At 34.4% G+C, this 22,680-nt stretch overlaps 1 protein-coding gene across 10 annotated transcripts in view; it reads left to right on the top strand.

Moving 5' to 3' along the window:
* The window catches only part of LOC134528074 (E3 ubiquitin-protein ligase TTC3-like), a 170,326-nt gene that overhangs the window by 43,691 nt on the left and 103,955 nt on the right, over positions 1-22,680 (top strand). For all 10 annotated transcript variants that reach the window (XM_063361300.1, XM_063361302.1, XM_063361299.1 and 7 more), the window contains exons 13-14: positions 740-860; positions 2,969-3,129. In XM_063361300.1, the coding sequence (XP_063217370.1) occupies positions 740-860; positions 2,969-3,129 (282 nt within the window). The remainder of the gene's footprint in view (positions 1-739; positions 861-2,968; positions 3,130-22,680) is intronic.

Raw genomic sequence — 22,680 nt, 5'->3', positions numbered from 1 at the left:
TTATGATACATCATTTGTCCTTGAGTTCCCAGACTTGGCAGGGAACTATCATTTCTCTCTTTCTTGTATGTACTTCAGGGTGTCATCTGTTTCTCTCACAGAAACTCTTTAGCAAATAGGAATTGTGATACACAAAGTATTAAATAAAATACTATAAAAAATAATAGAAAATTATGTTCAATACCTCATAACCTAACTTATATGCTGAAATGGGTAAAAATAACTTTAAGAAGTTTTTATCAATATATGTAAACAAATTATTTTCTATTCCTCTAGATATCAATAAAAATAACATAACGTTAGTATATTTGTCTAGTGACTTAACACATTTACATACAAAATTTAGCTTTAATATATCAAACCTCAAAAACAGTGAATAAAATGTATTAACTCCAATAAAATATATTACATAAATGTATATGTGAAAGGTTGGAAGGTGTGGCCCTTAGCAATAACAACTGTACAGCAGCACGCTGACATATGTTCTTCGAAAATAATGTGTAGTCGTGAAAGATGTATAAAAATGAGTTGTGATTATGATGTAGAATAAAAATAAACTTATGTGTTATTTTTTGAAAGGGGACAGCCAAATTTAGGGGTCGCCCTGCGATCAAGGTTGGCTTCTATTCAGGTAAAACAGGATTATAGTTTTTTTTTGGGGGGGGGGGGGATACTGATAACCGAAACTGTTTTTAACAAAATAATTATACTAGCGCATAATTTTATTTTTTTGTTTCAGTGACCCTGACTTTAATGGTTTTATTGTAGTTATTTGTGAAGAAAAATGCAGGATTGAGTACCACGTGCACTGTTGGAAAGATTTTAAAGAGTCCAAAAGCTTTCAAAAAGTAACAGACAAGGTAATTCCATTTCAGTGTTTTTTTTGTTTTTTTTAATAGTATATATGCAGTGATTTTGCATAAGTCTGATTGAGCTATGTTGCATCCCAGAATTTGTAGCTGTGACCATGCAAGTTGTTTCTGTAGGAGTTAAAACGTTATCTAATTTAACATTCATAAAACAGTATTTGTTAATTTGAAACATGAGTGGCCTTACCATTTAAGTATGTAAACCATGTATGTAAACATTTATGCATTTATGCACTGATCTACAAAACATGTGACCTAACAATAAACCGTAGCTATGAAAATTCTAATTGGGCGTGCAGATGCTCCGCCTACCTGAGTGCACATAAGGTGTGCAGAGCTTCAGAAGAACCCACGTGATTTAAAAACTGCTCAAGATAACCCAGTGGTTCTGTTCACTGTAAACATGAAAGAATATGGTAAGGGCGGATGTGTAGTTCTGTTTCCGTATTTTGTTTTTAAACTGTCTTTTCAGAAAAGTAAAAAATGGCTAAAACATTTTTTTTTTTTCAGAATAATTTTTTTAAGCTACAGATACTTAAAAGCATTCAAGTTATTTGCCTCACACCTTGATCTTCATTTCTCCGCCATATGATGTTATGGTCACCATCATGTCTCATAGTTGCCGTATGCACGATGAGAAGACTGCGCGCCAGGAGACACGCTTGGAGACGATACCATGCTAGAAGCACCAGCAAGTATCACACTTATCATCTCGTCTCCCTAACACAAATACACTGTGTGTGCATGTTCAATTGTTCTGCAGCTGTGTACAGGTGTCCACTTTTTTTTTTAATTTGTGCAGCAGTGCACAGTGTCACTCGTATGCTATTGCTTATCATGTTGTCATGTATTGATTTATTGCAAACAAGACAATTTAAAAATGTTAATTACTCAAAAATTAATTTGTATAGTTTTACTCAGAGTTTGGTCCCTTCTAGTCCGGATTAGTGGGACTGTGCTGTATTTATAAATAAATTTAAAAAATTACTCTTTGGGTTACCGTACATAATAGTTTGGTCCGTGACACTTTTATCTAGTGAAGTTTATTCCCTTTAGTTGTGAAAGATTGGGCATAGTTTGAATTGTGTCATAATTTATTTTATTTTTCTCCAATTTAATTTACAACGCAGAAAGCTGCTCAGACAGAATTGAGCTTGGTGTAATCTAGCAAAGGCATTCAGACCCAGTTAGAATAGCCTTTTTCTCATAAAAAGTCACTGACAAGTAAATTGATATTTCAATGAATTTTGAAAGTTTTAAGGTGCACCATGTGTAGAAACAGGATCATGTTCGTTATGTCAGGTATGTAACATTGCTTGAATTCAACCCTTTTATGTAACTTTTTTTGTTTTCAAAAACTATACACATTGCAGCTGATCAGTCACTGCAAGAAATGTAAATGAAGCTAATGTAGTTTTTTTGGGAATTGTGTGTAATAAATGAAATAGGTCTACACAGCTTAGTCAGAGCTAATCAGGGGTATATTTATGTCTGTGAGGCTGGATGATCTGTGAGATGCTCCTTAGTGTTTCTAGCATGGTATCGCCTCTTAATCACGAGGCTTGGAACTGGCAAGCAGTCTTCTTGTTGTGCATGAGGGGGCAAATATGAAATTTGAGTGGTAACATTAAAATTAAGTTGGAGGTGTGAGTGCTTTCAAGAATCTGCACCGAGTGTTTGATGCCAAAAAATTGTTCAGAAAACACACATTTTATCCATTTTCACTCTTCTAAAAATACATTTAAAAAAAAAAAAAACACGGAAACTACTCATTTGCCCTCAGTGTATTCTTAAATACTTCTCGTAAAGACACCATTAGGATATCTTGAGCAGTTTAAGAATTGCGTGTTTTTTTTTCTGCAGCTCTGCACACCATGAGTGTGCCCAGGTATGCTAGACCCTTAAGATGGGTGCTTAGCAATAATTCAGTTTATGTAGTGTTGTGTAATTATTGTATTAATTTATGTGTGAGAGCTAAACATCATTGTATCATCACAAAATAAATCCATTCCTTATAGTTCTTTAACAAAAGCATTTGATATTGTGATACTACAATTTGTCATTGCATTTTTTAAGAAAAGGAGTTTTTTTTCTTCTAGGACATGCTTGGTCAGAATTGTCCCACAAAAGATTGTGTGACAAAGAAAAATGAACATTCTTTAATAGTGCGAATTGAAGTTATGGGTGAAAATGCTGTCATAAAAACTTCTCTTGACTGGCAACGAAGCGGAGATACAATTAGAGATGGCCGGACAAACAAGTATGTTGCAATTGTTTAAGTAAATAGCTTAAGAGCATTATTTTTTAGTTCAGTAGTTTTATTAATTTTATCATTCATTTCTAGCTACCAATAGAGAGATCATACACACAGACACACAGACACACACACACACACACACACACACACACACACAGACACACACACACAGGCAGATATACATACAGTAAACTCCCTATTATCCGCGGTGCGGATTATCCGCGCTTGCTACGAAAAATACAGCACCTATGTAAATCTGTATTTTATTACAAGTGAGCAAATTTTAACTCTACTGACGAGTATATTGAGTGCAGTGTACAGTAAAACACCACAGGCCTTCTCGGAACTCACGCAGTAGGCTGGCATGCGTTGCTATTTTTGTCTCTGTCGCACTTTGTTTCTAGTCGTATGGTTGAGCACTTTTATGTTTGCATTACTGAAATGTATTGTATGTTAATTATTCTGTAAAATACTAAAATTTTAGCATCATTTAAAAATTTGTATTTTAATTGTAACTTTTACTGGACATAAATATTTAGATTTTTAAGTTAAAATTAATGTTTCCTTTTTTGTTTCCCATTTTCGGCTCTTTTGCGGGTTATCCGCGATTTTCACTATCCACGTTGGCCCTGCCACTTAATTTCGCGAATAATCGGGAGAGAGTGTGTGTGTGTGTGTGTGTGTGTGTGTGTGTGTGTGTGTGTGTGTGTATATATATATATATATATATATATATATACACACACACACACATACACTCACACACACATTTGGTATGAGTAATTATTAGCATGAATAAAATATTTTTTTTTAATTGTGCCTTTGTTTATTGAAGAAACTGTTCAACCAAGATAGGCTCCCTCAGGCTAATATATATATATATATATATATATATATATATATATATATATATATATATATATATATATATATATTACTGTACTGTTGTAATATCATTTTCTATTACAACTTTAAATTTAAGTTGCAACATGAAATGAGCTCAGTGGGTCAAGCCTGTGATGTTTGAGGATAGTTTTTTATAATTGTAACTATTTATTTTATTTATACATTATTTTCATGTTGCCTTAGTTACATTTCAAGTGTAACATGAATACTAGCAGGAGTGATGCATCTATGTTGTGACAGAATTTTTTTGTGATTTATTTTTCCTTTTTGCATATTATTATTATTATTATTATTATTATTATTATTATTATTATTATTATTATTATTATTATTTTAGCATTTGATGTACAGCACAGTGTTAATTTTTTTTTTCAAATTATAAAAATTGTTTATGATCAACTTTAAAATTTACTGAGTTTTAAGTGTTCGTATTACATTCCAATAAGTTGCTTGAATGATTGAAATTTTTTAATTAGCTAAAATTCTTGGTAAAGATACATACAGAAGTATAAAAAAAAGCTTTAATACTATAAAGTGCATAATTGTACAAGTGCAATGCTTTTTTTCTGTTAATGGCTGCTGCTGCTGCTAATTTATGCTTTGACGTCATGTATTAAGCTGCCAGACTTATGAACTGTCATTCTTCTCCAACCTCCATCTCCCTTTTATCTTATTCTTTCACTGTAGAACTAGATGCTAGTTGGTTTTAAAGTGCGCAGACTTATTATTTCACAGAATATCTGATATTTTATAAGGTTTACACTATTGGGGTAGGCAAACAGTGTAAACACCAAACCAACATTTATTCAGCCACCCAAGAAACGTTCTTTGTTGACTGTATAGATACACACATTTAGTTCTTACCGCTATGTGAAATATGATTTTAAGAACGTGTTACTGTTCTGACATTCTTGCATCAGGCATTACTGCAACTTGCAAGTTTAATTCAGCTTGTATGCTATATTTTGTAATCATAGAAGAGAAAGGCTTTGTCATATCTAAACCTACATATGTAACGAGGGCCATATGCAGAAAGAGGGACGGGGGATTCCTCCCTCCCCAGTAATTCTAATAATTCTCTTACTCCCACAAACAAAAGGAAAGAATTCGAAAGCAAACAGCAGGCAAAGTGGTTCTATCCCCCCTCCCTCAACCTGAAATGAAATTTGGCATATGCTCCTGCTTGCAACATTCTTACAGTAAAGTGTTGTATGAAAGAAGTAAAAATAGGACTGAAAAAAAATTTGTATTTTCTGAGGATTTTGGGATTTCATAACATTTCAAGAACGCAGGTAACATTTTGAACCCTGAATTCAATTGGGAAACATTAGGAAAAAAAAAACTGAGAGAATCAGAAGATCCAGGAATATACGAGTGTTTAGTGAAATGGTTAAAGCAAGTGTGGTGCAAAAATCCCAAACAATGAAACTTAAATGAAATGTGTCTAGGATGCTAAAACACAGAGAGCAAGATAAGAGTGGTTAAAATATTTGACATAACATTATGATGGTATGTACATAAGAAACATATAGTTGTAAAGAATAAAAAAAAACCTTTCCTTGAAGTTAAATTATGTGATGCTCTGATCTTTTGGGAACATTTGTTGGCTCAATTGAGAGACAATTTTTTATCACCATGTTAACACGATTGGTAACGGAATGCGACTATTTGATTGGCTTGACAGAAAGTAGACGAGAGTCACATGGATATAAGTTAGATAATTTTAATATATGTTCCTGGATTGATTTTGTTACTCATCCTTCAATTTATTATGCAGTGGTGTGACTGTCAGTGAAGTGTTATGTTTTCTGTCATTTGTCCTATCGCGTTCATGTTCTATTCTTTGGCTCGAACAAAATAGTAAATATTTAGAAATGAAAATTAGTTGTATTGTTTCATTTGCTATTTTATTGGCAAGGATTTATCATACTATCCATCTATTTTTATCAGGAATGCACCATGATTTTTTTGTTTGTTTCTGCCATTTTTTGACGGTTTTTCAGTTGCTGGGAACTCTGTTGGGTCAAGTCTTGTTTATGATACCGGATTTCTGATTGGTTGAAGAAAAAGAAAACATAGGGTAAATTAATGACGTCATATTTGTAGGGCATTGAGGTAGGAAAAAAGAGTTTGGAAGTAATAAAAAAAATTGGTTGTCTGTAAAGTCGGTTTATGGACGATAGTTTAACGTCACAAGGTCATAACAAAACATTGATGAAATGATTGCATACTTTTATGAATAAAATAAAATTATTTTTATTGAATTATCACTATTTTGTATGGATACAAATGAAATCTACAATTTAATTGATAAATGTACGTTTATTTGCACTCATTAATTCAAATATGTTTATTACTTTAACGAAGAGATTGTTTTAACTATAACTTTTATACATGTTTGCTATCTAACTTCTTCCAATATGTGTTATTCTGTTAAGGATAGGACGATGATAGGAAAAGTAGGAAACGAATGGGAGTGTTTCAAGTTTAAGGCTGTTAGGCCCAAATTTATTTATAGCATATTATTTTGTGTTTATGTTGGCCTTATACATACAAGATTCTGTGCAAAACCGATTTGCGCTATAACTTATAGTTTTCTCATAACTGGCACTCAAAGTTAAAAAATATGGCATTTCTTGTAGAGATTATTTCAGTAGCCGTTCAATGTAATTTATGAAATTTTGGTAATTTGCGAGTTCATTATGCATACTATTGAGTGGTGTATTTTAAATTTTTTTTAAAAAATAATTTATTAGTGTACTTGAGCCAGAAAATGAGAAAATTTAAGTTGTTTCTAGATCCAAAAATATTTGTTTAAAATATATAAAAATACCATTACGAAATACTAATCTCAATATACTTTCATCTAAAATAACAAAAATGTGACTTTCACTATATGAAAGCTGTGAGCCTCTACGAAAGAAATGTAACCCCTGGAATTCCAAAATATATTGAATGCAACCCGCAACACTAGTGGTGCCGCGTTGTCTCGCTCGTCTTTTCCCTCTTCTCGGAAAGAGCACGCTGACTTGGCCCGGTGTTGCCAGGTACCTGTCCCATCTCTGAGTATCCTCTCTACCTGCTGCTAGACCGGCTGGCTTTCTTCCTTCCCCACGGCAGTGTTAAACGAGTTTACAGGTGTAGTGGTCAGTGGTTTATAGCTTGCGGTTTAATATGTCAAATGTATTAGTGTAGTTAAAATAATTGAACTGCTATACAATAGTGATTTATGCTGGTGCGATGGCACCGCAAAAATTAAGAAACGGCAGTCAGAGATCCGCCTTGCGTAGAAGATAACCTACCGAAAAAGAATAAACGGAAGCTGTCAGCATAACAACTGTATTCAGTATGCCACTAGAGGCCGCAATTTGTGTAAAGGCCAGAGCGCTAGCCTCCTGAACTAATTATTATTGACTATCACCTTTCATAAACGTGTTCTCTATTCGTCTATTGGCACTCACAATTTCCTTTGCAATGACCAACGAATACGCCTGGTACTATACAAATGTTTTTAGATAATATTTCTAAATTTGTATACAACTTGAATTTTTAATCGTTGCCTAATAATAGTTACTTTTTTTCTCCTTAACCCCCGTTTTTGTTTGAAATTTTGGGGGATAATCGATTTTATAAATTATTTCAGACGAAAGTTATAAATAGTAATTAAAAGTTAAACAATAAAAAAGTTATTTAATAGTGTACATAGTACAGATTTTTTAAAAAAGTATACCCCTGTTTTTGCTACAACCCCTTTTAGCAATATTTGATTTTATCAAAAAATGTTTCAGGCAAATTTTTGGATAATAATTATAATTTTTGCAAACAATTTTATTGGTTTTCATAGTGTATCTACTAATGAAGTTATGAATATTTTTTCCTATAACCCTAATTCTTTTTCACGCCTTGCAGTTATGGTTGTATTAGAAATGTATATAGTAAAAAAAATATTTTTGTTATTACTGCTACGTGTTATCATATGTTAAAACAGATGCGTTATTTATTATATTATGCGAGTAACTGCGATTTTTTTTTCAAAAAATATTCCCCATTTCTAACCAGTTAGTCAAATTTTGCCCGTAACTAACTCGACTGAGATTTTCCATTACTATATTTTATATATGTTAGGAAGTAATTTGTGCAAATATACGGTAGTTATCGTTTGTGTATGTGTATATATATGTGTATATATACATGTATACACATTTTTACTTGATGATGGTTATGTTATTTTTGGGATCATAAAACGATTAAAAAAATTTCCGAAAGCCGCTCCAGGGGAACGGCTGCAATAAGTAGGTAGCTATTTTTTAAATGTAGGCTCTACCCAAAACTGGCAATTATTACAAATGTGTAGGTGTGATAATGTAAAATGTTATAAATAACGATATGGGTTCTTAAAATGATTCTTGTTTAATCAGAATTCCAATGAAAAATAATATATCCTGAAATTCGTAATGTGTTGAGAGATTTGGCAACAGCGCGCTCCATGTAAGTCGTGTACTGCAATCTAAGAGTGGGACGGAATTAAGTATGTGAGTATACTGAAGCCTTTGCCAGTTTTTCATTTACTGCATCAGCGTTTTCCATTTTCACACAATAATGTACGTAGTTTTCTAGGTTATTGAGTGAAAAATGTGTTATTAGCTTATAGGTGTTCGGGGTGTGTCCAGATTACTGCGAAACAATAGCATATGTAACTTAAATGTAGGCGTGTTTAAGGTGTAACGACCTAAAATAAATTCGCAACATTTTTTTGTCTCCCAATTCATTACAGACGTAGCCTATGCTTTCCATAGGAGTCACACACAATGTTGGTTATTTGTAAATGTTGTGAATCAGTTGCATATGTGTCGGGCATTAACAATTTCCAACCGAAATAACTTAGTATAATTTGAATTTAATTAATGAATTTCTACACAGCATGCCAAATTCATAAAAATCCTTTATTTTCTATTCATGTTTGCTCAATTTACAGCAGCTAAATTTATATTTAAAATTTAAATTTATCGTAGGACTTACTATTATATAAAAAATTACAGTTAGTATGTCTTTTTGATTATTCAATCGAATAATAGGCTATTGTGTGAATTGTTCCTGTGTTTATGAAATTGTATCTAAAAGGATGAATGTACATAAATATGTGTACATGTGTATACATGTTAAGGCGCACTTAATTACATTTGCCAATTTAGCATTATCAACAATTCTATGATAATAATGTGTTTTAATAATTAGATACATTATATTAAAAAAGGTGTTTTTAATATTACATAAAAAGGTATTTTTGCCTCAGCATATTTATATCATTTGTTTGTTTCCATGAGTTTTTTCATTGTAACCATGATTTTTTTTTAATTTAACTGGAAAATAGGCAAAAACCTCGAATGGGATATGCCTCTAAGACACTGCATTGTCTATTAATTCACTTTTTTTATTACTTTTAGCATGCCATATGAATTCAGAAGCGAAAGATAACCTGTGCTAAATTTTAATACAATGAAATAATGCAATAAAACTATTTTTATTTGATATATTTTATTAGTAGTTATGGATTGCAGAGAATAATTAAATCAATTTTGAAGATGTATAATTATTTAATTTAGGTACCAATCGTTTCTCAAGGTGCTAATGCATTTTTGCCATATATGTATATTTATAATCTAAACGCTTCATACAATTTGAAAGTATTCATATAATTTCAGATGAACATTACATTCTGCATTGTTGAAGCGTCAAACAACTACAGCTTGATATTGATTGTTAATGCATGGTAACCTCTTTTATAAAAAACGTTGTACATGGTCGTCAGACTGCTAAATAATTTGCAAAACTTATTTATGATAGTATTGTATTAAAAAACGATTTAACTTTATCTGCTTCCTAATGTATAAAAGATATATTCGTGAAGATCTAAACTTGTATTCTCAATGCTGCAGACATACTGAATAAATCAATTTTATGTGTACAATGCTTAGTATGATTTTTTTTTATAGATACAATGATACGGGAAAATTGCAAAAGGTTAATGTTAATACAAAACTTATTTCACGAAGCGATTAAAAGACTTGTTTAAAAACACATTTAAAACTATATATATATTTCCGTGCCATGTTTTACCCTAGAGTCAGTTACGAATACCTGGCGTTTTTAATTTCTGACTTCGTTTATTCATAAAGAAAATGGCAGTTATTTACGTAACCATTAAATAACCATACATATGTAGTAGTAAACATTATCTGGGGGATACATTTACATTACATTTTTAGACAATAACCGTAGCTTAGGCTGGTATTTATAGTTGTCCCTTGAGCAATGTCTTGAGACCATCTTGGCAAAGACAGTCTTGTTTCTCAAGATGGTGATTTCCACCTCCGTGTTTCATAGTCCCTGAATAAGATGAGCTTCATGAAGACTGCATGCTCAAGCAAACGCTTGTTTCACATACTTCCTGCTTGACGAAGAAATATCTTAAGACAGCCGAAAACACACGAGCATACACGAATCTTGCCAACTGGACTCGTTTGTCAAAAATTCTGCTACTTATCTCACAGAGAACTGAAATCTTAGAATCCGATGTTTTGAGATAAGATACCGCATATATTAGATTGATAAAATATCAGATTTAAATACACAGTAAAATGAAATATTAAAATTAAGGTAGAAAAATTTTATGCTTAGAAAGTTAACATTAAGTTTGAATGAATCTGATATTGTAAGCTACGTGTACATAGTAAGAAATCTAGAATCTTTTAAAACCCTTTTTATTATTTGAATCTTTAGCAGTAATTGTCCTTAACATTAAAATTGCTTTCAAACAAATATTTAGGACAGTGTTCAGTGTTTTTGCAATAAAATGTAATGTATTTGACTATAATGAGTTAATTTTGTGTTTTTAACACTTATTTTCACCTCTTGCAGTGAAGACTGGACGTATAAGATAAATTATTTTCAACAAAAGTTTAATTTCTTAAACGCTTATTTCCACCTCTTGCAGTGAAGATTGGGCATATATTTTCTGTTCCAGCCCTACTTGGTTATTCTTGCAGTAATGTTTCGTCTTAACAGAAATTATTTCAGAAGAACTTTTTATATATTGTTTGAAGATTTACAATAACTTGACAGAAATTTAATAGTAAATACGTTATGAATTCTTTTGTCTTTTAATAGCTGTTTTCCACCTCTTGCAGTTAATATTAGAAATATAGATTATGAAAATTTATTTGGTATTACTCTTACGAAATCTAACATCACACAGATGCAATACTGGTTTTATTAAGGGAGTTATAGAAAAATCTGAATTTTCAAAAACCTTTCCTCCGATGTATCACCTCTGTAACAGCTAAAATAGACAGTTTTTCCCCCTTATTTAAAATAGGTAATTTATTATCTCCCACTCAACCCTCGACAATTGTTTTCATGCAAATGCACATGCCATTAAAAACTTAAATCTAAAGTGGAAGAAAACCATCTAATTTTTTTATTTAGGCAAACAGGCATGTAGTTAGTCCGTATGGAGTGTTCGTTAATTTATCAGTAATATATAACATTCATTTCCTTATATATTATAATTAATTTTTATAGTTCAAGTTACTTGGCATAGTATAATTTATTCTTGTTATAAGTACAACATTTGTCACAAAGCTAAACAGACCATTTTACTGAGATATTATTTAAATATATTATAATAATTGGATACAAAAAAGAATTTTTTTATCTGTTTCTTAAAACTGTGTATTATTCACTAATATTTATTTTAATTTTTTTTGATAGTGTCGAGATTTGAACCATCTCAACCAGCTCAGCAAATAACTGCTCTATCAATCGAGCTACCGATGCTGTCATAAATTTTTGATAGAGATAATAATAATATCAGTATGTGCCATGATATTTTCTTATTGTTTTTAATTGATTTTAGTCGTAATGAATATAGATTACATATTTCTGACGGTGATTTATACATCAACATCATTAAATGCATCGTCTTCCACATTCATAATAGGTACTCGTTCTGCTATCAGTATGTAAATAAACAGGTCTGTTTAGAACTAGAATATGTAATCAACATTCACAAACAAACCCTAGAATTATTTAAAACACATATCAAATTAATACGGCACTTCATACAGTATTTATATAAGTTTAAAAATACGAGGTTTACAAGAAGCAGCCATTTTCTTCACTGCACTCTGAACAAGCAATTGCTTGAGATATGTCTGCAGTGGTCTTGGCCAAGACTGTCTTATTTGTGTTCATAAGCAATGTCTCAGTGACTATGAAACATGCTCCTGCGATGGTGTTCTCAAGCAACAACTATGAGACAGGAAAATGCTCTCTCAGAAACAAGAAATATGGAACAACCATAAGATCGTCTTCATCAAGACTGTCTTGTTTTTGATCACTTGAGACAATCTCAAGAAACATCTATAGCACACAAACATTTAAAAACGAATGCATATAAGAATTTCTTGACGAAGGAATTGCTCAAGACATAAATATGAATACCACCCTTAGACACTCAGTACGTAAGTGGTGGTGAACCACATTAAAAAATTATTAAAAGGATTGGATATCACACATAAAGATCAAGTCATTATAGATTATTTATGGCGTATGTGAAAGCACACTATAACCTCTAGGGCTTTTGATAAAATTACAGCGTATTTTAATAAGCCTCTGAGGCTACCTTGTTTAAGAAATTTATTTTTTTGAAATTCAAACGACAGTTTCTAAACAAATGGAAGATGTTGTCTTTTTCAGGATATTATTTTACCCTCTTTGCGCTCTAAATAACCTATCAGCTATTAAACCTACCTTTTACCCTAAAATTATATTATTCAGTATTCAGATATTCCTAGTAGTCAAATATAAGAACAGACATTCCTCTTTCGAGGCACCTCAAAGAATAAGCATGACTTGTTCTTACAAAAACTACTCATTACAAACTGCAAATGTAGTGAGATGTCATAAGTTTTGGTTTTGATATTTTTCTTGGTTGTTTTAACAATGGATTTGGCCCCCAGCATTAGTAACATAAATGTGTAGATTGGACAAAACTTTAACTGTCAAAATATTTGAAAATAGTTTCTTTACTAAAAAGTAGGAAAATAGTAGTAGGCCTACACATGTAGAATATCCATAAGTTAGTTTGGGTTCAATAATGCAATGTAGCCTAACAGGAGTAATTTTGTGACCTCAAAATATTTGTGCAGTTTCTCATTCTGTGTATTTTGAGGTGCTTACTTATAAATAAATTTTAAAATTGTGTGTTAAGGCTTAGCTGAACATATTTGAAATCCCTGCTTACTATCTGATCTTGTTTTAAATCATTCTGCTCAACGGCGAAACTTACGTACTGAGACATGTCCATACACTATTGCGGAGAAATGTTAAAATATTGCAAACTTTAAAATGTTTCTGACATATTAATTATTATTACTCTTGTTCACATAGAGCAAATATACCGATTACAGGAGCAAGCAATTTAAATATTATACTTTATATAAGACGATATGACGTTATTGCACTAAACTATACTACTCCGCTCTCATTGCCAACTTGACCGGATATTTACTAAATAAGTTTACGTTATATGCATTTATGGGCAGGAGTTATTTAAAGGGTGAATTTCAAAAATGTTAATTAATGGTCTGCCATCACAAAAACATTACTTGCTTATAACTGTGTAGCTTAAAATTTATTTTAAACCAATATTTTTAGCATGTGCATATCATTTATCGATAGGCCTGTAAGTATATTAATCAAATTATATAACCACTTTCTGCTGTATAATTATTTACAGAAACCTCTAAAATATATTTTATTTAAAAAATACTGCTGTGTGTCTTGATTGTAACTCAAACCACTTTCAAGAGCCATGTCACCAAAAATAAATTAAAAACTTATTTGATTGAAATACTAACTAAATGCGTGGCTAAAGTATTTTGTTAGATAACATTCATTCATTATCTTTAAAAGTGAGATTTGAATCGTTGGCCAATAAAATATCTTACCGAAGGCCATTTATTAAATTAACGAATCTTGACGATTTGCTCCTAATTTGCGTTCTTTAATTATTCACTTTAGCAAATTATTGCGTTTAATTATACTAAAGAGTAAAACCATTTTCTTATTGCTTAGGTACATGTTTATCACTCTTCCACAAGCTGTTGCGCTTCACACTGAAAGCCACTGTCTGGCTTGTCTAGCAGCAAAAGGAAACGCAGGTAGCTGAAGTCTTCGAACAGAAGGCAGGGATGATTGACCGCATTTCCAAGAATGCCCCTCCTGCTAGGTTTACGTTTGGCAACATGGCATCCCGCCCCTTTCATGCTACAGGACTCCGGAGATTATCTTCCACGGGAATGCCCGAGCCTAATAGAAAGAGAGGTCCCACACAGGACAGAGACGGAGATAAGACCGACCTTTTCTACCTGAACAATACCACTAGCGCAGACACTCGGAATTCTCCAACAGTGGAGCGGGTCGGGTGCCATTAATGTGCCTCGAAAAAGTCATATCGATGGTGGTTCCAATCGAGTGGAAGAGAATAGATGCGGCTCAAGCGTACAATGAGCGTAACGGGACACACCGTAACGGGACACAGCGTAATGGGAAAATATGTGATACGGGACACTTTTTCGTGCGTGCAGCCGGCGTTCATAGATTTATTAGACGTCACGTCAAAAACAGCACGTAGTCCAGCTTTCATTCTGACCAGGATACCGCGTGGTCCGGCCCCGAAAGTGCAAGTTCGCCGAATAATACAAAACGCTCCGGGGGAGCTTTAATTAATTAAGTTACACAGTCTGCCGCCGGGGTTGGCCTCGAAGGTTAATTAAAAAGGTTTAAAAATAGTTATGAGGTAGTTGAGAGCAATAGTTGAAGTCGACGAAATGCTGAGTTGCATCCTACATCGCTTAGCGAACGGAAATGACTGCTCCGGGCCCTGGGCGTCATGGCCGCAGCAAGTGCTGCATTTACCGTTAATAGAATGATATACAGACAATTAAACATAGATATTTAAACCCTTTAAAAATTACAAGTTAATTTAGATTTAAGTATTAGGTATTACAGTTTTTAAGTATTAACTACATTATTTAAAAAGATGATTTCTCCACTAATCAAGTTAGGGTGGGCGCCGTAAGGGTTCGCGCAGGGAGACCGAACACACAAGCACACACCACTGGTTGACGGGAGGGTTTTTAATAGAGGGTGTCGGCAGGGGGAGAGAGGGTCGGCATCGGCGTGATGCACATCGTGCTTAGGGAGGGCGTAGCCCTGGTCGACGTCAGTTTTGATTGAAGTGTGTAGGTAATGGAAGTATTGAGTTGGTATAACTGGAGGTTGTTTTTTTTTTAATAGCAGGATCATTTTTTTATGACGTTAGTGGTGGTTTAAACGTGTGAGATTGTGAGGTGAGTAAAAATCTTTGTTTGATTAATGTAAGATTCCGAAATACATAAGAAAAGTCGACAAAAGGTGATTGTAAAATATTAATAAACAATGTTGGAATTCGTTTCAAGAGATAAAAGTGGAGACTAAAATATGCCCTAAAAGAGATAAATCTGATGGCAGAACAATGTTACATGTGATAGAAGTCGGTTACGCTTTTGGTATGTTACGTTCTAACGGGATGAGCGAGGGAAAATGTAGGTCACTGTGAAAGAACTGTTGGTGCAATATTTTTTGCATATTTTATTAGATTTGAAATAGAGAAATTTCGAGATAAATATTTCTTGGTATCGAGAAGTAGACCACATCCCACCCGGTCTCGTGGTATTTTGTGATACCAGTAATTTAGACCTCGAAATGTACTACTTTTCAAAACTTTTATTTTTCAAAATCATAAACTTTGTTAATAAATAGAGTACTGTGTTATATTTCACTTAGTTTCAAGTTGAAACGTTTACAGACATTTTTGTTGATAATAAAATATCGGCATTGCAAAATGGACTATAACGGGAGGGGTTATAGTCTAGTTTACGAAACCAAAAAGCACATTGAAATTCAAACATTGAAATACGTATAAAAATTGTGTGTTCATTGTTCCCCGCTCAAAACCCCCATATTCCATAACTTCTCTCGTAAGCATGTAGGGGTGGTAATGTAAGCGACTCAATCTTGGAGACGTCATCAATATTGTTATGAAACATTAACAAGACTATTCCCTCTCTGTTTAACTTCATATAGGTTTATCTTTTTTTTTGTCGCGGGGATTTAATTAATTTTAGCTTGTCATTTATTATTTTTGTTGATTCATACTAAGCAATGGACAACAAAGCTGTAATACATCATTGCCATTAAAATTTAAAATATAAAATAAAAATTGTCTTGTAAATCTTGCTACTTAATAATGTAGACTTGGTGATTTCCTTAAATGTTTCTCCTGATTACCAAATAATTTCATTTACATTTTGAATTTGTATTTGAAAAATTATAATTGTAGTTATGCGTTTGTTAAAAAGGTTTTCCTCCCCCCTCCGCATAATTAAATACAGAAATCAAATACAATGGAAATGCCAGTTAATAAATCTCGTAATTATATTCGGAAAGCATCCTGAACTCACTCACTCCCTGCCCTGGAACCTTCGTCCAAGGACTTCGCCACTCTGCCGCACCCGCGGCACTATCGCCCGGAAACTCCGCCGCGGGAGGACTCCCGACTGAACACTTCGAACTGACTCTCTCTCAGACTGACTCGAAGGTCGGCCCAACCTCCTTATATAGCACTTGGGTTCCCGTCCAGAACAATCGGGCATGTCTCCGAGAAATCGCGCGACTATCGCCGTCGAAATGACCAGAAACGCGTCGTGAGTCCTGTCGAAGGACACGGCGGCTGCTCAAAGAACGCCGATAAACGCAACAAGCTTCAGATTCCCACAAAACGCGCCGATAAACATGTCTGAGTCCTTTTATTCCGCAGTGCGGCCCTCTTTTACGTAACTCAATCTGAGGCAGGTGCGCACTGCGAAGGTTAGGATGTCGCGAGATAGTATGACACGAGATACCAGGGAGAGGATGCGGGTGGAAGGGGGCGCAGACAGGTCGAACGAGCGCGGCGACGCCAAGCATTGCAGCCAAGCGCGATCGTAACAATATATATATATATATATTTGACACTTGTGTTCTGATTTTAAATACATTAGGTGCTATAGATTATGTTATATGAAGGATTTTGATAAATAGGTATACCAGATGGCAATACAGATTCCTCAATATACAATGAATACTTTTCTAAGTTATGAGCCATCAAACTAATAATTGTGTATTATAACACAATGATTATGTTAAAAAATTAATATGTATTTGAAAATCATTTATATTAGAACTCTGTTGTATTGTTCCTGCTTTTAATTTTGTTCTTGTAACGTGACATCTTTAAGGACTGAAATTATCCACATTAAGATAGTTATTGCCATCAGCCGGGGTTTCGGGTGCGATTCCCGCGGCGAGTCTAAGGAGCTGTACGTGAAAATTGGGGTGTTTTCCGGGAGGGCGCCAGGCTAGCTCTGTTGTCTAACCGTGAGTGGGTCGATCGGCCCCAGCGTGTCCCCTAGACTCGGTGGCTTGACTTGGAAAGTAGCGATGGCCGGGTTAATCCCTGCACCGTAGAAAAAAAAACCGACCCGGAGTAGCGTGGGGAGTTGCGTTAAAAAAGTTATTTGGTGATGACTATAGTTACCAGTCGTGAGGAATCAGAGAGACAAAACTTGAAGGCTCCCCATGGTACGCGCACGTCCGCTCCGGGCCGCGAGCTGATCAGAACTGCCGCAGGGGTTGGCGTGCGGAGGGGGGGGACACTCCCTCCATGCGCCAAGGTTATGCCGCTCGTCTCATCTGGGTGGAGACTTGGCGAGGGGTGCGTTCCGCCAGCAGGAGCCAGTTCTGCGGGCTGAGGCCGGGCTTATGGCCTTCGGTCGGCATTCATTCTCCTTACCTGCTAAATTTATATCTTTTGCTTATAACATTTTCCTATAAACGTTATGCCAGGGCTCTGCTGTATTAAAATTTGAAATGGAACTAAGGAATGGAAAAGGATTAAGTAAGTGGTGAGGCCATTAGGTGTTCCATGTGCCTGGGTACTTTCAGTGTTGTTGTAGTGGAATGTAACAACCTGTTGGTTAGATTAGGTTCTACGTGGTTATGTGTAAATGGAATACATTGCAAAGTTCAAGCAATGGAACTTAAGCATGAAGGTTTGTATTTCATGATAATTGTATTTGAAAGGTGACTATGTAAAAAATGTGTTGTGATTGAATCATTACATTCATGCAAATAGAAATTGATCTTACAAATAAATTTCCAGAAAGAAATGCACATTGCGGTTTCTCATGAACTATCTTTGTATAAAATAAAAACATCCTACATGTTGACCTCAGTTACACTTTTTTTATAGACACTTATTTCCTATTTTGTTATTGTCTCAGTATTTGTATTTTTAAACATATAAGCTTGAGCCCAAGTATATGAAATAAAAAATAAATTTAATCCACAAGGAGATAACATTGATATTTTTACTACCATGCACAATATATATTATATATTGTGCATTGTAGTAAAAATATCAATGTTATATAAATAAATTAAAAAATAAGAAATCCCATACTTGATTCCTATGAATCAGCACTAACATTCTGAATGGTCAAAGTGTGTAAAAAAAATCAATGTTTGAGATAGATACCTTGAATACCACACATTGGACGCCCTCAGAGGCCCTTGTGCAACCCATACGGGAGTCGCCCTTCCAAATTATTTTTTTTATTGCTAGCAGATACTTGTAGGAAGGCCCCTGTGTATCAGCTGTATCGTTACAAACGGCCAAAGTGGGTCAAAAATAATAATATTTGAGATAGATACCTTGCATACCGCACATTGGAGGCCCTCAGAGGCCCTTGTGCATCTCGTACGGTATATTTACTTCTAAATATATTTCTAATTGATAGCTTAGAAATGTAGGAAGGTTTATATGTACCATCCCTGTTGTTACCAACGGCTAAAGTGGGGAAAAAACTTCAGAAATATAATGTAGTTCGTATTTGCGTGTAATGACGTAGGCCGTTGTTGTCCCAAGCGCGCTGCAGTATGGCGCACCTAGACGGCTGGATAGAGCCAGCGGAGAGGGCAAACTTCAGCGCAGAAACAACACATTGAAGGCCTGCAGGGCTCCTGGGACAACCTGTACGATAGTTTGCCCACTAATTAATTTTTTGACGTGACAACGTCTAATAAATCGATGAACGCCGGCTGCACGCACGAAAAAGTGTCCCACTACGGATGTCCCACTACGGATGTGTTCTGTTCGCTCATTGTACGCATGCGTGGCATCTCTCTTCATGCTTATTGTACGCATGCGTGGCATCTCTCTTCCACTCGATTGGAACAACCATCGATTTGACTTTTCAATCATATTTTCGTCGTTTGAATTATTATTATTATGTAATTTAACGATCGTCCACCGATTTTCAGCACAATCGGTACGGTTATTTAAAATTAATGTTGAAAATTCAAATAGGTTTTGAACCAACAATGGTGTTTTACAGTTACACATAATAATTCAAATTAAACCCGGGATCTTTTGCACAATGTTTAAAAAATATTGTAACACATAAATAAGTTTGGTGTATTTGGGATGCGTATTCGTTATAAAATCGTATTAATATTATACCTCTACCGTAAACAAAGTTTATATATATAATATATATAATATATATATTATATATATATATGATATATATAATATAACATTAGAAACTACATAACAGTTAGAGGTGGGTTGTTACAGCAATTTTCGGTATCTGTTCCAACCTGATACTGATACAGTAATGTACCTAGTTACAAGTCTCTGATACTTCTGTATCAGACGGTCCCAGGAAGCAACAAAGCTCCGCGTACGCAGACCGTGCGACCGGAAGGAGAATCTGATACATTATTTATCACGCCCGGTAATTCTCTACCTCTGTTACTCTCATGCCCGCCTGATACAGCCAGTATCAATCAGTTCAACATTCACTGCAGTTCGTCTTGGCCGTGTATTAATTACCATCATGTACATTGTTGCGGGCTGTCATGCTTTGTAGTTAGTATCTTTATAGTGAAATAAGGAATGGATAAGTGCACTGAAAAGACTTAATTTGTGTGGAAATTTTTTACGAAAAATAATGAGTTTGCTAATTGTAATTTGTGTAAACAAAAACTGAGTTATAAATCATCATCGACTAATCTGAAGAAACATTTGAAACGTAAATATTTATATAGTATGCTCACTAATGTACGTATCTGTTTTTTTTTTTAATTTTTAATTTTTTATAAAATCATAATCTTTTAATGTATGAAAACACTAGTTACTTATTGTTTTCGGAAAAAAATGTCCTAATGTTGATTACATCTGTTATTAGTGTCAACTGAGAATTTATTTGCATTTTCATAGCTGTTAGGTGCACAAATATAAATATTATATCTTGTATTAATGTACTTTTTAATATTAAAATTTCATTAGTTTTATTATTAAACGAGTCTGTGCACGCACTGCGCTCTGAGTGTACTTTGATGTGGGACAATAACCAAACGACTCGTAACAATTTCGCTTTGCGCCTCTCCTTCAACGCCTTCCCCTGCGCTTCCTCCCCTACATTATTTCCCTTATTTATCCCTTATTCGTCGTTCCTGCTCTCTCCCCTTTCACAAGCTCCGCCCAAGTGACCGTCATCTGCGATCGGGTTCTGCGCACATTGGCCGTGGTGGTGTTCCAGGCGAATTCTGAACTGATACTAAAGTACCTGATACTTTTCAAGTGTACTCGTTTGCCGTCCCTGATACAGGCGCGTATCAGTGGCAAAGTATCAGGTTTATACTTTTCGACCCACCTCTAATAACAGTATGGCCTCGTGGGCGTGTGGTTAGCGTACCTAACTCTTAAACTAAAGGTTGTCGGTAGAGGTGGGTCGAAAAGTATCAACCTGATACTTTGTCACTGATACGCTCCTGTATAAGGAACGGCAAACGAGTACACTTGAAAAGTATCAAGTACTTTAGTATCAGCAAATATGGTATCAAATATTTGGTATCAGTTCAGAATTTGCCTGGAACAACACCACGGCCAATGTGCGCAGAACCTGATCGCAGATGACGGTCACTTGGGCGGAGCTTGTGAAAGGGGAGGGAGCAGGAACGACGAATAAGGGATAAAGAAGGGAAATAATGTAGGGGAGGAAGCGCAGGGGAAAGCCTTGAAAGAGAGGCGCAAAGCGAAATTGTTACGAGTCGTTTGGTTATTTTCCCACATCAAAGTACGCTCAGTGCGCAGTGCGTGCACAGTCTCGTTCAATAATAAAACTAATGAAATTCTAATATTAAAAAGTACATTAATACAAGATATAATATTTATATTTGTGCACCTAACAGCTATGAAAATGCAAATAAATTCACAGTTGACACTAATAACAGATGTAATCAACATATGGACTTTTTTTTCCGAAAACAATTAGTAACTAGTGTTTTCATACATTAAAAGATTACGATTTTATCAAAATTTAAAAAAAAAAAACAGATACGTACATTAGTGAGCATACTATATCAATGTTTACGTTTCAAATGTTTCTTCAGATTAGTCGATGATGATTTATAACTCAGTTTTTGTTTACACAAATTACAATTAGCAAACTCATTATTTTCCGTAAAAAAATTCCACACAAATGAAGTCTTTTTCCTGCACTTATCCATTCCTTATTTCACTATAAAGATACTAACTACAAAGCATGACAGCCCGCAACAATGTACAAGGTGGTAATTAATAACGGCCAGGACGAACTGCAGTGAATGTTGAACTAATTGATACTGGCTGTATCAATTGGGCATGAGAGTAACAGAGGTAGAGAATTACCGGGCGTGATAAATAATGTATCAGAGACACCGATACTTTTTTACGCTGGTGATGACGGCACGGAGGATTTGTACCCTGTAACGAGAATGCTGATACCTTGTCGCTTCCTGGGACCACTACTGCTCTGATACAAAAGTATCAGAAACTTGTAACTAGGTACATTACTGTATCAGTATCAGGTTGGAACAGATACCGAAAATTGCTGTAACAACCCACCTCTAGTTGTCGGTTCGAAACCCAGCAGCTGCGAAATTTTTTTTTGTACTTGTAAAAATAAATATGGCGCACGCAACATTTCAAAAGTAATAAATATATTTGAATTAAAGAATGCAAATAAAAGTAAATTTATTAATTCAATTGCACATTTCATTTCACTCCTTTGTATCCATACAAAATAGTGATAATTCAATTAAAATGATTCAATCTTATTCATAAAAGTATGCAGAGGTAGATTTTATCATGCAAAAAATTAAAAAATTAAAAAAAAAATTCTTCCCCAAAGAATATAACATTTTTAATGCCTAAATGGTTTGGTTGCAAAAACCTATTACGGCTCAGTCTCAGGCCGAATATGATATTTCCTTTTCTTCTGGATCAATAATTTCATCAATGTTTTGTTATGACGTCACTTTAAACTATCGTCCGTAAACTGACTTTACAGACAACCAATTTTTTTATTTGAAAGTGTATACCTGTAGGAAGGTACCTATGTACCAGCTCTATCGGTACCAGTGGCCAAAGTGGGGAGAAAAATTGTTGTTTAGAGACAC

This window comes from Bacillus rossius, chromosome 1, assembly GCF_032445375.1.
Source record: "Bacillus rossius redtenbacheri isolate Brsri chromosome 1, Brsri_v3, whole genome shotgun sequence".
NCBI classification, from domain to species: Eukaryota; Metazoa; Arthropoda; class Insecta; order Phasmatodea; family Bacillidae; genus Bacillus; species Bacillus rossius.
This window is presented reverse-complemented; position numbering and strand designations above follow the sequence as displayed.